The 17,984-nt window shown below is 51.8% G+C and overlaps 1 protein-coding gene across 8 annotated transcripts in view; it reads right to left on the bottom strand.

The window, feature by feature from the left end:
* Positions 1-17,430, bottom strand: part of BCL2L11 (BCL2 like 11) — a 44,570-nt gene extending 27,140 nt beyond the window's left edge. The window contains exons 1-5 of one of the 8 annotated variants that reach the window (XM_084900304.1): positions 15,480-15,790; positions 14,541-14,677; positions 14,283-14,372; positions 10,489-10,596; positions 6,530-10,127 (exon numbers count right to left, since the gene is read on the bottom strand). In XM_084900304.1, coding sequence (XP_084756430.1) covers positions 10,099-10,127; positions 10,489-10,596; positions 14,283-14,372; positions 14,541-14,677; positions 15,480-15,742 — 627 coding nt within the window. In that variant the 5' untranslated portion in view covers positions 15,743-15,790 and the 3' untranslated portion in view covers positions 6,530-10,098. Of the gene's footprint in view, positions 1-6,529; positions 10,128-10,488; positions 10,597-14,282; positions 14,678-15,479; positions 15,825-16,998 lie in introns of those variants that run through there. The other 7 variants (XM_084900307.1, XM_084900301.1, XM_084900302.1 and 4 more) reach the window with 7 other exon arrangements.
* Positions 17,431-17,984: the final 554 nt, after the last annotated feature.

Raw genomic sequence — 17,984 nt, forward strand, 5'->3', positions numbered from 1 at the left:
GTCGCCTGCTGGAACTTTCCACTGCCACAATCACACCGTGCCATCAGGAAAAGGGCCGAGGAGAAAACAGCTCGTGGACTGTGCGCCAGGCTTTCCGTACAGAGAACACACTTCTACGCTCCAGCTGAACACACGGTAAATCCCAGCGACCAGAAGGCAGCTCTGCATTAAATACTGCCCGAACGCTCATTAAACCTACACATCCCTTGGCTCCTGCTATACAATACGCCCTTCTCTGAGGATGGCCAGCTGTTTGACTAGCTCAGGTTTATCTTAAAACATTTTACCATAATGCATATCCTAACATACCGTATATCCAGAATTCATACTTAGTGTGAAGAGATTTCTCAAGGGACTGAAAAACAAACAAGAAACCTTTTGGGGTTTTTCTACAACACTCCCATTCAGGAGAGAAATAATTCAAAAAAAAAAAAAAATATTGAGGCTGTCGAGCTTGGCTGCACTAAACACCTCCACAGATGCACGTTCCTGGGAGAAAAATAGGTCCCACCCGCGTAAGCAAGCGTCTTCAAATATCTCAGGTTACTCATTAAATCTATAAATTGTTTTAGGAATTGGAATGGGAAGCATGCTCTGGTTTAGAAACGTGACATAGCTTTTGGGAGGGAGAAAGGTCCAGGGAACTCAGCTGACAAGGGGGTAGAAACTCTCTGTTTTTACACCCACACCCTCTCAGACTGAGATGGCTCTTCCCACTTTTTAGAATTTTCGCTTCCTGGGGGAGGGCAGCCAAGCCCGGGATGGAGCGTCCTGGACTGCGGAGAACGCCCGAGGCCGGGGGAAGCCCACTCCCACACAAACCAGATCCCCTTTTCCCACTCCTGCAATGACACACAGTCCCCACGCTCAGGTTGGCAGCTACAGCCCGGGCAAGGAGCTGGGTGTGCCCGCTGTGAGTGCAGAGGCGAGAGGGAGATGCGCTGGCCCTCACACCAGCCCCTGCTCAGGGCTGGCCTCCCACCACCGCCAAACCACGCACCTGGTCCCCGGCAGAGAACAGAGGAAACAGGGACCCTGGGCTTCCCACAGGACTCGGGGGACACCAACTCACTCTAAGCTAGGGGTGTCGAACTCAATCAGAGAAGGGGCCAAAATCTAAAATCCAGCCTAAATCGCGGGCCGAATGGTTTACTGAACAGTCATAAACTGACAATGTCATAAACTGACAGCGGAGTGCAGTGATGACAGCGCGGTGCGGGCCACATTGCAAGGCCTGGCGGGCTGGATTTGGCCCGCGGGCCTTGTGTTTGACACATGTGCTCTAAGCAAACACTTAAACCCCTTGGGACCTTTTCAACATTCGTCCAAATGGGGCTGAACGCGTCCAGGGAAGGGTCATCAGCACGGACAGCTGTCAGTCCGGCACCCCGCAGCCTGAGAGGAAAAGTAACGAAGGATTCCCGACGAACTCACTCAGAAGCAAAAACCACAATTTAAATGAATGGTGGCCAAGGCAGTGGAACTCTCAGGAAATGCCGCTTTAAATTCTTGATTGTATTCAAGCAAAGGATGTTTCTAACGTGAAATCGACAGGCAACAATCTGCCTCAGTGGTGAAGACAGCTCATCCTTTTGATTGCAGGAAGAAGCAGGTCAGCCTGTGTCTTGTCTCCGGACCGGCAAAGCGTGTGAGCGCTGCAGGGAGGCTTGAAGGCTTGGCCACAACCCCCTCCAAATACACACTTGAACTCCAGAGTCCAGTTTCTGCCCAGCCACGTGGGCGGCGTTCCACAGGGCCCCACGGGGTCCCAGGGCTCGCGTTTCCAGGTGCTGCTCCATGGCCCAAAATTTCCCAGGGAAGCAGGGTTCTGCTGCTCAGGGTGACATGTGATTCACTGGCAGGCTAGAGATCGCTGGGACCCCCTTCCACTCCCACCAAGCCCGTTTCTAGAAAACACTTCCTTCCTTCGTGCTTGTTTTGGGACATGGCGGTTAGAATTACGGTAGCCTTTCCAGACAAACTGCCTTCCCTGCGAGCTTCCTGTGCTCCTGGAACCACAGCGCCTTGCTGTGGGAGATAGAACATGTCATCACTGCCAAGGCACTGACCCGCCATGGGCGGGACCGGTCCCGAGGAGCAAGGAGAAAGGTGTGACCGAGGTCTCCCAGGTGCTTTCTTTCTATCCGTGTACATGAAAGCTCCCCGTGACCACAGAGGAAAACACTTCCATCCTCACTTGACAGAGGACACAGAAGCTCAGAGACTCGCAGGTCTGCCCCCGGGCTCGGCGGTCGGAGGGATGGCCAGGATCCCATCCAGACCTGCAGGGAAGGCAGCCGCGGCCCCGGGTGCAGAATCCACCTGGAACCCCATCTCCTGGAGGTGTTTCACAACTAAATACTCATGTTGCTCCGATAAAAAGCAGATCCCAAAGAGTAAATCAGGGGACTAATACCCGTCCACGGCAATTCTGGGGATGGCCCGAGAGCTGGACCTCACCTGGATGGAATCTTAGCCAGCATAAAGGCCCTGGCAGTTGATGAACCACACAAATAAGACAACGGTGCCACGCTGACACTGCTGGGCATGCCAAGAGTAAAGATTAATGGAGAGCAAAATTTAAAATATACATTTGCTATGTTTGTTCCAATACTAATGATGACGACTTTGCAAATACAAAAAGGCACACACAAAAAAAAATCTGTAAGTTGAATGCAAAAACATTCACTATCCACACTTTGATATCACTTCCTCCTAAGCTTTTTGTTATGCTTAAAAACTTTGAAACTGTGTCATGGACTAAAGGTCTGTGCCCCCTCCACCTCCGATGTTGAAATCTAAGCCCCAGGTGATTAGGTCATAAGGGTGCAGACCCCATCCTGGGATTAGGGCCAGATAAGAGGGTGAAGAACCGGTCTGCTTGCCGCATCCTGTGAGGACACAGGGAGAAGGTGGCTGCCACCAGAACCCAGCCACATGGGCACCCAATCTCCTACTGCCCGCTTCCAGTACCCTGAGATAAATGCTGTGTAAGCCCCACAGTGGTATTTCTGTTACAGCACAAAAGGACTAAGACCAAGGATATCAACAACAAATGTGTACGCTGCTCACTTAACATGATGCCAGGAGCATGTCCGCATGTCACTGTTCTCGTAAGCACCATTAACATGCACCACCAGCCGCCAGGAGAGGAGAGATTGAGGGATGTTCCCGGACCAGCAGGGCTGTCTGTCTGCAGTTGTCTGGCTGGTATAAGCGATGCTGTGATGAGCCCTTTGTGCAGTGTCGGAAAAGGAAAGTCAGGTGCACTGCAGAGTCTGCAAAGCAGGGCCTGAGAGCCAGTGGGTAGCAGGTTAGGGGCTGCTGGGTACCCACAGCCTGCACCCAGCACAGCACGGGACCAAGTCCCGGTCTTTAAGACAGAGGGAGGCTAGGTTTGTGTCAACAAGACATCTTAGGCCACCTGCCCCAGCCATGGAGCAAGCGAACGACAGAGGACAGTGACCAGAGGTGAAAGAGGCTGGAAATTCTGACACGTCATGACTATGTTAGAAACGGAGGCTGACTTAACAAAGAAGGAAAGGAGCCTGGTGTGGGGGGCAGGGAGGAGTGTGGTCCCGGGGAGTCCCCTCCCGGCACAGGCAGGGTGAGCAGACAACAGGCGTGAGGAGACTGACCGTGGCAAGAGCTCCACTTCAGTGGTTTGCAGGGCAGCCAGGAGCAGGCACCACCCTGGCAATCACCGTACACGCCTATCTTCAAACCTAACCCACCCCCCAACGTGTAACACACACCTCTGGATGAGTCATCTTTTTCCTGCCATACAGTCCAAGCATGGAGAGCCATGGGCTTACTGTTCTAAGAAGATGCCCCGTGGCACATGGCATCAGACTTGAGCTACCACGACATCTTGAGGACCTATGTTTGCAAGCAGCACAGTGCACAGCTCCTGGGCATAGCTCCAGGGCCACGTGTGGGGGTCACCACGACAGATACTGCAGTTATTATTGGCAAAGAGTGGCTGGGATTATGGCTATATCTCTTTCCAATGTTGAGTATCTAATTCTACAAAGTAAAAATAGGGTGAAAGCGGTGATTTCTAAAATTCTGAGAAGTACTTTGCAGCCAGAGTCCATCACTACTACCACTCGTTACAAGAGGACAGAGATTTCTAGTACCATTCAGGCGCCCAGGACCTCCCGTTAGTACTAAAAGCCGGGGTCAGAACACAACAAGCAAGCGAACACTGACAGGGACAGAGCACCGAGGCTGCCTGGGAACCCCGGGCTGAAGTCCTGCTTCATTGCCCCCCACACCCGGGCCCCGCCGAGGCCTCACCTGGGGCCCAACGGGCACCGAGAGACAAAGCCCCAGGAACAGCCTGTTCCTCCAGCCGAAGGACAGGCGGGGGAAGGGCCCGGCCACAGCTGCCTGATGCCAGCCCACACCGCACCTGTGGCTTCAGGATGCAGGGGCGGAGTTTTTTCAGTTGTGCCCGGCCCAGAGCAACGCTGGTGCAGATGCCACCACCACGGGGTGGGGTATCGGCAGGCTGGGCACCTTGCTGATTCCCCAGCCAGAGGGGCAGAAGCAGGAGAGGATTCCAGGCCCTGCCCCTGAAGCGCTGCTGATCTCCACCCTCTGCTCCCCGCCCCCACCACGGAAGCAGTGCCCCCTGGTTCCCCTTCCAGGGCGGCCTTAGTGGGGTGCAGGGGGGAGGGGGTCTGAGCCCCCACTCTCACCAGCAAAGATAATGGAGAGCTCCCACCCAGAGTGGGTGGTGGGAAGAGGGTGGTGGGAGGCGGGGCTGATTGGCATTCAGCTGCCCCCACCCTGGTGTAAACAGAAAGCAAAGGGGAGCTGAAATACAGAAACAAGGCAGCAAGCAGGTTCCCCGCTCCCCCTGTCCCATTTCCCCCCAGGAGGGGTTGGGGAGCTGAGTGTACACCCCAGTCAGACACACGAAGCAGTGCAAGGAAGGACCAGCAAGGCCGAGGAATCTGAACTTCCACCTTGCCTGGCAGAAGCAGGCCGAACATTTAAAATTGAAAAATACAATTTAAAAAACCTCACTGGACAGGCTCAATAACAGAGTAAATGTGACAAAGGACAGAACTCAGTGGACTTGAGAGAAAACTTACAAAATTTACTATCAGAACAAAGAGAAAACATAATGAAAAAACACTGTCTAGGGACCTGTCTGACTACAACCACCCCCCCCCCCCAAAAAAAAAGAGCGAGAAACTGAAATAGTGTTCAAAGACATAATAGCTAAAAACTTCCCAAAACTTGGCACAAAACATAAAACTACAGATTCAAGAAGCTGAGTGAACCCCCAAAAAGGATAACCCAAAAGATATCAAGGGTGAGACATTGTAATTAAATTTTTGGAAACTAAAAGACAAAGGAAAAAATCTTGAAAGCAGCTAGATAGACATGACACATTCCTTATAGGACAACAATTCACAGGAGGGAAGATTTCTCATGGGACACCATGAAGGCCAGAGAAAGTGACATGTTTCTTAAGCACTGAAAAACAACAAAAAACTGTCAATGGCAAATTCTATGTCCAGTGAAAATGTCCTCTAAAACAGAAGGGAAATGAAGATGTTCTCAGATGAAGAATTCAGAGGGTTTTGCCAGTAGGCCTATCGCTAAAGTATGACCAAAGGGCCCTAAATGGGTTGCCCTGAGTAAAGGGTTGCAGGTTCAATTCCAGTCAAGGGCACGTATGAACCTTGGTTGTGGGTTCAATCCCTGGTCCCCATTTGGGCATGTGCGGAAAGCAACTAGTCAATGTGTCTCTGTCTCTCCACCTCCCTTCCACTCTCTAAAAGTCAGTGGAAAAATATTCTCGGGTGAGGTTGTAAAAAAAAAAAAAAAGGGAAAGAAAGAAAAAGAAAATTAGCAAGGAAGTCCTTTAAACAGAAATGGTAACAGGCTTAGAACTCCCGGGGGGGGGGGGGGGGGGGGTTTGGAATAGGGAAAAATGGCAATAATAACAACAAACTAGTCTACTTCTTGTGAGCTTCCTAAATCAGCTAAGACAACTGTATCTGAAAAGTGGGCAGGTGAGGGGGCCTAGAGGAAAGTAAGGTGTCTACACTGCAGCTGAAGTTAAAAAAAAATGTTGATATACCATGGACACCAGTGGATTAAAGTAAGTTACATTTGCATATTGTATTATCTAGAAAAACCACTAAAAAACTACAGAGCCATATATTAAAAACACTATAAATAAATCAAGATGAAGTCTTAAAAATGGTCAGACCCACAGTAAAGTTTAGAAAGAGACAGAGAAATACAGAAACAAAAGAAACACAAAGATAACACAATGGCAGAGTTAAGCCCTAACGTATCAACAATTACCTTAAATGAAAATGGTCCAAATACAGTATTTAAAAAGACAAAATTGGCAGAGTAAAACAAAGTTATGTAAAAATATGCTGCATACCAAAAACTTACTTCAAATACAACATATGTAGGTTGCAAGTGAAAAGATAGAAAAAGCTACACCATGTAAACATTAACACAATAACTTTTTTTTTGTGCTTTTTTTTTTACAAAAAGCAGGAGTGAATATATCAACATCAGTGAAGCAGCCTTTTACAGCAATGATAAAAGGATCAATTAAACAGGAAGACAGGACGATTCTCAGCACCAGTGTCTACACACACGAGGCAAAATCTGATGGACTGTAAAGGAAAAACGAATCCACCCTTACAACTGGTGATTTCAACACTGCACTCTCAACATTGACAGAACTACTAGGCAGAACATCAGCCAGAAAGAAAAGGGCTGGAGGCAGAGGAAGAGTGAAAACTGGTGGGGGGAAAATATCAATAACTTAAAACAACTTCTAATGAAAGTGAAAGAAAGTGTCAAAGCAGGACTCCATCTGAGCACCAAAGATAACCAAGACTACAGAAGAAATACACAACTTCAGCGCCTAGACAACAAAGGCGGAAATTGTTACAGATTTTACTCACCTGTGTCAGTCATCAATTTAAATAGAAAGTGCAGCCAAGGAATCATGAAAAGGCCGAGACCAGAAGGGCAGCGATGGGAGAATTAAGAAAGATCTTCAAGGGCACAGAGGTGGCATTCGAGTCCAGGCTAAGACCACCCACACCCTCGTATTCCCAATCACTATGTACAAATGCAAAAGCTGGACAGGGAGAAGGATGACAGAAAACAAATGATTCACTTGAAACAGTTGTGAGGACTGATTGCTTTACCAATACCCCAGGCCAAACAAGTGGGTCCTGGAGCAAATTAAGCCTAAAACATCACTGGAGGCAAGTATGACAAAACTGAGCTGTCCGACCTCAGGCACATCAGGAGGAGGGCTCTTTGGAAAAGACAATAATGCTGGGAAAACAGAAGGCAGCAGCAGAAGGGGAAGGCCAACTGTGAGAAGGGCAGACTCCATAATAGAAGCCACAGGCGTGAGTCTACAGCTGCTGGGCGGGGCGGCTGGGACCGGGACACTGAGCACACCACTCATTCATGGGGTCACCAGGAGTCGGAGACAACTCAACTGTAGTCACACACACACACACACACCTGTCACACACACAATGTATGAAAAGAATTACCTCAACCAAGTAGAGTTTGTCCCAGGTATGCTTAGCGCTGAGAAGCAATCAATGTAATAATGCACCTGATCAAAGACTCACATTAACTCGTATGACCCGATCAACTCATAAACATTTTACAAGATCTAGCACCCCCTCCATCCATGAAAAAAACTCATGGATGTAATCAAGAAATAAAGAGAAACTCCATCTTTTTAAAAACCATCTACAAGATACCTATAGTTAACCGGAGTACTTGGTGGTTAAAGACTAAAAGTTTTCCTTCTGTGACTGAGAAAAAGGCCAGGATGTCTGCTCTCACCACTCTTACTCAACACAGCACTAGTTCCGGCAGTGCAAATGGGCAAGAAAAATAAAATGCACGCAGGTCAGAAAGGAAGAAATAAAATTGTCTTTATTTGCAGGTTACTGACTGTCAAGATAGAGGAGGCTCAAGAAATTTACAAAAAACCTTTAGAATTAGTGAGTTCAGCAAGGCTGCAGGACACAAGATCAGGACACAAGAATGAATTACATTCCTATCTGCTAAAAGTGAACATGTGGAAACAAAAATTACAAATACAATGCCACTAGTGATTGCTCCAAAGTAAATGAAATCTAACAAAACATGTATAAGGTTTGCATGCTGAAAATTACAAAACCCAACGACCTAAATACTTAAAGAAACCTGTCTGTGTGTGGATTGGAAGATGTAACATACTGGAGATGGACATTTGCCCCTAAACTGATCTGTAGTTTTAACACAATTTCTATCAAAAGCCCAGCAGTGTTTTAAAGGCACAAATAAGCTTATTCAAAAATTTACGCGAGCAGGCATAGGACATGGGCTAACCGACTTTGGAACACACGGAACAAAATGTGAGGAGTCACTCTGCTATCACGGGCTAGCATCTAACCACAGCAATAATGGCGGTGTAGTGTTGGGCAGGAGACCACAGACAGAATCCTGAAACAGACCCACACAATCGTGCCCCCTGATTTCTGACGAAGGTACAAAGGCAGTCAAATGGACAGTGGATAACCTTTTCAGGAGACGGTGCTGGGAAGAATTAACGCGGATCTAAACCTCACACCTTACACACAAATTAATTCCATGTGAATCACAGATCTAAACGTATTAGGCAAAACTGTAAAACCTTTAGAAAAAAGGGACGAGGAGAAAATCTCTGGGACTTGGGGCTTGATGAAGATGGCACCCCGGAAACACAACCCGTAAAAAGAAAAAACCAGTGAACTGGACTGCATCGCAATGAAAACCCTTAGCTCGTTCTCGATGAAGAGGATGAGAGACAAGCTCCAGGTCTTGGACAGACCCAGTGCACCCACACGGGAGAATACTCCGCAATGAACACCCAACCGCCACTGGCACCCAGATCGAGAGGGATCATAGGAATGTCGCCAAGTAAAAACAGCCAATCCCAAAAGCTCACGCAGAGTGTGCTGCTATTTCTACAGCACACGTGATATGGCAAGTGTAGACAAGTAAAACCGATCAGTGTCTGTCAGCGGTCAGGGGCCTGGAGGGAGGAGGCGGTGGCTATAAGAGCACAAGAGCAGGCTTGGGGTGGAGCTAGTCAGTTGTGGTGGTGGTGCTGGTGGTGACACAGACCCATGCGCGTGACAAATCACAACTGCTGACACATGGAACTGGTGAAATCGGAACAAGGTGGCCGAATTCTACCAAAGCCATTTACAGGCTGTGGACACAGACCCATGCAAGGCATCGTCACGCCGGGAAATGGGGTAAACGTTACACAGGCAGCCGAAACCCGTTTGGCTGAGTGGATAGAGCGTCAGCCTGCGGACTGAAAGGTCCCAGGTTCGATTCCGGTCAAGGGCACATCCCTGGTAAGAGGTGTGCAGGAGGCAGCTGATTGATGTCTCTCTCTCATTGATGTTTCTAACTCTCTATCCTTCCCCCTTCCTCTCTGTAAAATATATATATATTTTTTTAAAAAGTTACACAGGCGCTCTCTGCATTCTACTTTACAATTACATGTGAATCTATAATAGTCTCAAAATAAAGGGAGTTTTTAAAAAAAGAGATAAACTGTCTAGACAGACAGTTATCAATCACTAAGTTTTATTTGGAATTAGTAAAAAAAAAAAAAAAAAAAAAACCAACCCTTTTTCCTTTTGTTACTTCCTATCCCCTTTGGGACCTACCAAGGGTCTCCACGAGTGGAGGCAGCTCTGAGCCTTCACAAAGCAGCCTGCCCCAGGCTCCAGGGTGGCCCTAAGGGGCCCGAGGAACCAAACCACCCCACCGACTGCCTTCTCAAAGCCTGCATGACCGTGAGTGTAGAGAGGAAAAATGAAAAGCGTACTCATAGGCTTATGAATATTTAAGATGTTTATAAAACGAGGTTAATTACTTTCACTCTCCTAAGTCAACAAAAGCAACCAGAGGAGGAGGTTTCACGGAAATGATGTGATGTGAGTGGGAAGAATCAGGTCCGGCTGCTAAGCGCCACCGCAGAGGCCGGCTCCTCCGTCTGCAGGGCCCGCCCATCCAGCCAGCACATAAGGCTAGCCACGGTCACACTGGACATTCTGCTAGTAGCCATGCTTAAAAAAGTAAAAAAGAAACACGTAAGATTAATATCAAAAATACATTTTATTTAATGGCCAACAAACACACACATGAAAAGATACTCAACATCACTAATTATTACGGGAACACAAACCAAAGCCATCATGAGATACCACCTCACATCCATTGGGATGGCTACTGTCAAAACATGTAGAATAACCCACGTTGGTGAGGATGTGGAGCAGCTGGAACCCCGTGCACTGCTGGTGGGAGTGTAAAATGGTGCAGCCACACTCCTCATAAAACTAAAACCAGAACCACCCTATGATCCAGCAATCCCACTGGGAACATGCCCGAGAGAAGTGAGAGCAGGATCCTGAAGAGGCATTTGCACACCTTTGCTCTTAATGGCATTATTCATGATCGTCAAGAGAGGGAAGCAACCCAAGTGTCCAGCGACGGGTGGATGGCTAAAGGAAATGTGGTCTCCACATCCCATCCAGCCTGAGAAAAGAAGGAAATTCTGACCCAGGGCATTTTGCCGAGTAAAATAAACCAGTTACAAAAGGACAGATTCTGCAGGATCCCGTTTAATAGAGGAACCGAGAACAAAGTCAGACACCGATAAAATGCAGGCTGCCAGGAACCCAGGGGAGTGGGAAGTGGGGTGTTACTGTTTAGCGGGCACCATTTCAGTTTACAAGATGAGTAAGTTTTGGGAGTTGGTTGTACAACCTTTGAGGATTTACTTTTAACACTACTAAACTGGACACTTAGAAAAGGTTACGATGATAAGTTTTATGAGTCTTTTTACCCCAATGGCATTTTTATAAAACATTTTACCCATTGTATTCAAAATATCTATACATACAATTAGTATGAAAATGCCTGGGCTATTTCGCCCTCTTGCTCTTGGATAAGTCTGAAACTCCCATGTGACCTGAACTGACTAGTCCTGCCTGAAGGTTCAATGCCCACCTGGTCCCCCTGCGAACCTGAGCTGAGTGAGGCTTTACCTGTCACCGCTCCCTGTCACCTGCTGGCTACATCCATGTAAACTACATGAATCTGAGGCCTTCTCCTCGGACAGGTTACTTGTCCAAGCAGCTCTTTGGAAAAGCTACAGGCAAACCCTGAAGGCCTCGGAACATCTCCTGAGCATCCCTCTGCCAGGCCCTCAGGATTCGCACAACATCGTGCCTCCTCCCCTCAGAGCTCACACACTGAGAGGGGAGCGAGCAGGACCCTGAGGACACAGGGCACACGGCTCCCACGTGCCGGGAGGAGTATCAATGTTGTCATTTACCAAAGTGACACGTGGGAGTTCGTCACTAGCTTTCGCCCTTATCCTCACCTTTCTCAGCTCGTACTTTCAACAGTACCGACTGCACCTTCAAAGCGTGACTCTGCGCGCCATCCCGTGCACGGTTTGTATGAAGCACATCTGGTGGAAGTGTGCGCAACAGGAAGGGCACTCAGCCACCAGCAGCCGTCAGCGACTCTGATTAAAATCATCCTTCTTCCCTGAGAGAGCATCTGGCACTCCATCCTCCCGGGGTGACAGGAGACTAAAACTTGGGCACGTGAACAGTGATCTCTCACAGATATTCTCTGAACACAGCATCAGAAAACGGCTCGGAGACGTGGAGGAAAACGTGAAGGTGTATCTAGCTGCTGTGCGTCCCCCTCAGAGGGCATTTTCTCAGCAGAACAAGTTGCAGGAACAACACTAATATACGCTGCTCTCCACCCCAAGTCTCTGAACAAAAACCGTCTATGGACATGGGTGCCGCTGGGTAAGGAGAAATCCCCCTCCCCCTCCTCCAATAGCCTCACGTTTGTGCCCACTGGAGAAAACAACCACAAAGACTTCTTTGTGGAAAACGTATTTTGCAATACATTATCAAAAGCTTCACTGACGATCTTAATGGATGTGGCTGAGTAAGGAATAGTGAATAGAGCCCAAAAGAAAAGAACCAAGTCTACCAACTCAGCAAATTTCAGAGGCCTTCAGGAACCGAACTACTTCACCAATATCCAGGAAAATGTTCTGCATCACAAGATGGCAAATGTGATTCCATGGAATGGACTCCCATCTAACTGTCCTCTTCTCCCACCAGTCTCCAGGATGCTCTCCCCAGCTCAACCCCTGCTCAACTCATCTCCCAAAAACTAATCCTGAAAACTTATCTTGGTGCATTAACCTCAAACAAACTCTATAATTTATCACTTAATCCTATGCATTCTGTTACCACACCAACCTACTGAAGTGTAGTTACTATGAAATTACCCCTCAGGACCCATCACTGCACTCCCAGGCATAACCACAACTTTGCTTAGTAACTGAGATTGTGATCTCTGAGGCCCTCCATCTGTCACCTCAAGTAACGGTGCATATACCTTATAATTAGCTTGCTAAAGAACATGTCACCAAAAAAGCAATCATGCCACCCTTACATTCAAAATACACTAAGTGGCCCGTACCTGGTTGACAAGAAGAAACCATTCCTGTGCATTAAGCCGTGAGCACCTGCAGAGACTGGTTTGGTCTGCAGTGAAACACTGTAACAGCTTGTGAAGGCTCCTTAAACCCATAGGCTATTAAACACACACACACACACACACACACACACACACCATTGAGCCCTGTTAATTCACTTAGTGAGCAAGAAAGCTGTGGGTTTGTGTACTCAGGATTATTTTCATGGGCAGAAAACCATTTGCAAGCACCAAGAACTTCCAAGGTTGGAAGGGGTTTAGGAGCTGTACCAGTACCAACGGCAGTAACAAAAGGAATAGCAGTCATAAAATTTCTGGCTCCTTTGCCGGAGGAGGGTCCTAATAAAGTACAGTGGTCGCTTGGGACCCTGGGGGATTGGTCCCAGGACTCCCGTGGATACCAAAACCCATGGGTGCTCCAGTATTTGCATGCAGGCGACAGCAAGGTGTGCCTGCTCATCACACGCACATGGATTCCGAGCAACATTCGGCACACACAGCAAATTTGAGTTTTGCTTTTTGGGACCTGCTAAGTTTTTCTCCTGACTAGACCCCCCAAATATTTTCCATCTACAGTTGGTAACCATGAAACCGGTGAATACAGAGGGCAGACTCTATCACTCAAGATTTAGCACGAGACATGCAAGCAAATGTAGCTGCTGGCGTTTTTGTCATTTGTGCCTACCACGTCCCCGGTGTGCATATCCTCTGACAGACAAGTGACCAACCCTAAGGTCTTTCTCTCTCTGTGACATGGGGACAGACCAGCACAGTTCTCACCTCACTGAAGGTTATAGAGACTAAGACCTATGGAATTTGCAAATCAAGATTTGTCATTGGCTTCCAGCAGTTAAGGATCTCCTCTGGTGACTTTGTGTCCCTTATGTTTTCATAGAATCAATATTCAATTTTTTAGTCGATAATGCTGCCACCTTGGTCGTATATGGTCAAAGCAGGAAGGACTAATCTGGAGCAGAGGTAAAGGAGTACCAGCTGAACCCTGATGAAGAAACCAACCTTTCCCATCCGTGGGGGACAGCGATTCGAACCCACACACTCATCACCCCTTTGCTGCCTGTACTCAAAGCCACAGGCCAAGGGTGGAGGGTCTAACCAAGCCTCACTGCTGTACTGCCGGGTGTTTCTGAGCCTTGATTGCCCTCCTCATTCAGACCCTAAAACTGCCTTTTATCCCTGAAATAAAAACCATAATCGAATCTCATTAGGACCATGTTAAAACTCTCTGAGCCAACAAAATAAGCCCAAAGAAGAATCTGAACAGAAAACTCCGTGTTCATGGTTCTGTGCTGGCACCGTTAGTTTGCTTCACCTCTTCACACTCTGGTTATGTTAAGCTCCCTGCTGTAACTGCCTTGAGTCCTTTCCAAGTGGAATGTCATTAGTAAGTAATTAGTGAAAAGAACTTGCCATGTCACACAGTGACAGCAGCAAAGGACTCCAGCTTTGCTGCCCAAGAAGCTGACATGTGGACCTCAATTTATTGCTGCCACAAAACTTGGTGGTATTTTTTTTTTAATGTTGGTTTGATGTCTTGACACCTCCTCCATTCCTATCTAAATGTGGACTAAATCGGTGAAAGAATCCTAAAATGAGCTGTAAGTGCCACACGCTACAGCCTCTCAGTAGATAGTCAGCCACAAGTCCACTGCCCCTTCCCCAGAACTGCTTACCCATTGCATTGAGATAATGGTTGAAGGCCTGGCAAGGAGGACTCGGGGTTTGTGTTGATTTGTCACAACTCATGGGTGCTGGGCTCCTGTCTGTGTCAAAAGAGAAATACCCACTGGAGGATCGAGACAGCAGGGAGGATCTTCTCACAAAGATGAAAAGCGGGGATCTGGTAGCAAAAGGCCCAGGGCTGGCCGGTGGGGCCAGCGGGCCCTGAGGGCTGCCGTGCGGGCAGCGGTCCCCTTCGCCTTCAGGATTACCTTGTGGCTCTATCTGTACAGAGCTGGGCGCCCCAGGCCTGAGCTGAGGAGGCCTCTCCGAGGGCTGTAATTGTCCACCTTCTCTGTCACACTCAGAACTTACATCAGAAGGTTGCTTTGCCATTTGGTCTTTTTTTCTGCAAGTAAAATAAAAACTAAGATTACCTTAAGCAACATAATCACAAGGAATAACTGAATTAGCTAATGTTCATGTACTCATTAGAAATTAACAAATACTTCAACAGTAAGTGCATTTCTCTGACCACCTTCCAGATAAGAATAAAAACATAGTAAAGTAACAAAGGCATTACTATTTGTATTGGGGGCACTGAACTTCCTGCCACCAAACAAAACACAGTGACAACATCGATGACTGGCTGGTGCTGGAACACATATTCAAGTTTTGGGGGAGGCAGCGGGTAAGAAGCCTATTCACAGGGCTCTGCTCAGAGCCCACCGGACTAAGCCAGAACCTCCCGGGGATTCTGATTCCTTGGTTCCCAGGACTAGACCCTGCGCTTGGGGCACAGGAGTGCGCGCAGAGGCAGCAACTGCAGCCGGCTGGCCGCGCTCCCTGCTCCGGCCCCATTGTTCTGCCGAAAGTGCTGAGGGCAGCAAGTCTGGGAGCTTTGGCAAGGGCCGTCCGTCGTAGTAAGTGCGTCACAATAGAGTTTGTAACTCTGAGCCGCTCGGCCCGCGCCGCTCCCGCCTGTCCCTCCGAGGTCTTCCCCGCGGGGGCAGCGCCACGCACCCGCCCGGCAAAACTTCCCGCAAGTCCACCGGCACTGTTAGGTGAGCACTTCCAAATAGGGGGTCCCCGAAGCTGGCCCCGGGAGCCCCGACAAGTTAGCAGGAACCCCGCACGCTAGGCGACCCGGGGCGCACGGTCCCTTCACCCTTAGATCCTCCCTCTCCCCACGAGTTTAAGCTGAAACTCACGTCCGACCCTTCCCCGCCGAGTGTCGTGTCCGGGCCCGGGCCCCGCGGCGTCGTGCCCGCACCCTTCGCCGACCCGGAGCCCCCAGACCGTCCCCGCGAAGGCGGCGCGCCACACAAAGCCAGGGGCCCGCGCTCAGAGGCCGCGGGGCGGCGCAGAGCCCGCAGCTGGCCGCGCGCCCACCGCCGCGCACCGCCGGGCCGCCCAGGGCTCCCCGCGCCGCGCCTCCGTCCCGCACCGCCCCGGCCGCCGCCGCCGGGAACATCCTCCCCTCGGCCGCTCCTCCCCTCGCGCTCTGCGCCCGCCGTCGCCGGCTCCGCCGCCTCCCCGCGCCGCTGGCGCCGGTGCCCGCGCCCCCGATTGGCCCGCGCGCGCACGCTCCGGGCCCCAGCCAATCGCCGGCCCCGGTAGGGGCGGCGCCTACCGGCGAGGCCGCCAGAGGCCGAGCGATTGTTGACAAATTCGCCTCCGCGCGCCGCGCGGGCCGCGGCGGGGACGACGGCTCCCAGGATCCCGCGCCCCGGCGGACCGGCTGCCCGGCCTGCCCCTCTGCCCGTCCCAACGCCGCGCGCGCCTCAGCGGCTCCCGCCGTCCGGAGGAGCCGGCCACTCGGAGACAAAGCCGGAGCCGCGGGGCAGTCCTCCGACTCCGGTCCTCGCCGCTGGCCGCCGCCTCCCCCCACCCCCGCGCAGGTCCGCCCCCTCCCCCGCCGCCGCAGCACTCATCCTTTCCAACTTCCTCCCTCTTCCTCCCGAGTGCCGTGGTCAAGCACCAAGTCCTAGCGGCCAGCCCGAGGGCAGGGCACCTCTAGCAGCACCGCGAGGAGTCGGGCTGCGCTTGGGCACGCCCGGGTCAGTCGGTAAGACTGCCCGATCGGCCCCCACGGACGGAGCAGGTTTGCTGCCCGCGGTTGTCCAACGTGTGGCCCCCGGTGGTGGAGGGAGCTTGGCAGGTCTGCAGAGCGATCGCAGACGAAGCAGGGACCCGAACGCGTCCGAGAGCGTGGACGCAGCGGCTGCCCCGACCCCTCGGCCTGATGTGCACAAGAAAAGCCGAATCCCGTCAGTTAGTCCCCAGCACAGTTCTGCAAATCCCCGGCATCGGGCGCGCACCAAAGACCGGCTCTTGCCGCTCGGCGGCCCGAGAGACTTCCCGGCCGGAGCGCTCAGCTCGTCCGGCGCAGCAGCCGCGGTTCCCGGGCGGCGCGGGGAGCGCGCGCTGCTTCTCCAGCGGCCCAGGACGCCGCACCCCCCCCCCCGCCCCCCGCGCGCCGCATCGCGGTCCGGTCCATAGTTCCACTAAGCGCTAGCAGGCTCCCGCAGGACGACATCTCTCCAAAGCAGACCTGCCTGGGAAGACGACCCGACCCTCTCTGACCGCCGCTTCCCGCCAGGCTACAGGCGGGACTGGTAGTACGTCTCTGCCACACGTGCGCGGGAAGCGGGCGGGAGGTGGAACGGGTGGCTCCGGCGCCCGTCATCCATGCGTCCCGCCCCCGCCCAGGGATCCCAAGGTATTTACCTTGCGTTTCTCAGTCCGAGAGTCAGAGTCAGACATTGGGGGGGCGCGGGCCAGGGGAAGGCGCCGAGGTGGTGGCGGCGGGGACGGGGTGAACCGAACAGCCCCAGGCAATGCTGGCCTCAGTGGGCAGGCGCGCCAGACGTGTGAGAGGACTCGGCGGCGGCGGTAGTAGCGACGCGGCTCGGAGCGATCGGAGGAGCTCAGGACCTGTTGGAGGCGCGGAGCGAAGTGAAACCTGCGCGCTGGTGCAGCCCAGCTCCCCGCTCGCGGCCTTGCACCCGCACCCAATCACTGCGGGCCCCGCCCCCGCCAGCCCGCCCCGCCCCGCCCTCCAGTCCCGCCCCTTTGGGCGCTACCGGCCCGCCCCTCGGCGCTGCGTGCCCTGGGGGCGCTAGCCCAGCAGGTGAAGGCGGGGCTGCCTGCCGGTTCCCAATGCGCGCCGCCCGCCGAACACCAGCCCCGAGTGTTTGCCAAGTGACTCAGGCTGCGGGCTGCCGAGAGTGCACCCTCCCCCCACCCCAAGTGCATCTTCGACACTCTCTCTCTCTCTCTCTCTCTCTCTCTCTCTCTCTCTCTCTCTCTCTCTCTCTCTCTCTCTCTCCCCCCCCTCCACCCCCTCCTCCGGTGCCAGGGAACAGAGGGGGCGCTCCTGGCACCGTGAGGCCGCTCGCTGCCGCCCGCGGAGTCTCTGGAGGCGGCCCAGAGCTCTGGACTCGCGGCTGGAGTTTCTCTTAGCCGCTCTGGGGCGGGCGCGAGGACGGGTTGGACCCTAGAACGCGCGGGGTCACGGTGGACAGGGGCGCCTCTACGCAATCCCCACTCCCAGAGTTGGATCCTCGGGCGGGACCCGATATTCAGGCCGCTCATCTTCCTCTGGGGCGCCCTGCTCATGCCACCTGCTGGGCTGCCCAGCCTTTCTCCCGCGCCAGACCTCCGCTAAGCGGTGGGGCCATTGGTGGGCAGAAACCAGGACAGAGCGCCCAGCG

The sequence above is a fragment of the Pipistrellus hanaki genome (genome assembly GCF_964339955.1).
Source record: "Pipistrellus hanaki genome assembly, chromosome: 12".
Classification (NCBI taxonomy): Eukaryota; Metazoa; Chordata; class Mammalia; order Chiroptera; family Vespertilionidae; genus Pipistrellus; species Pipistrellus hanaki.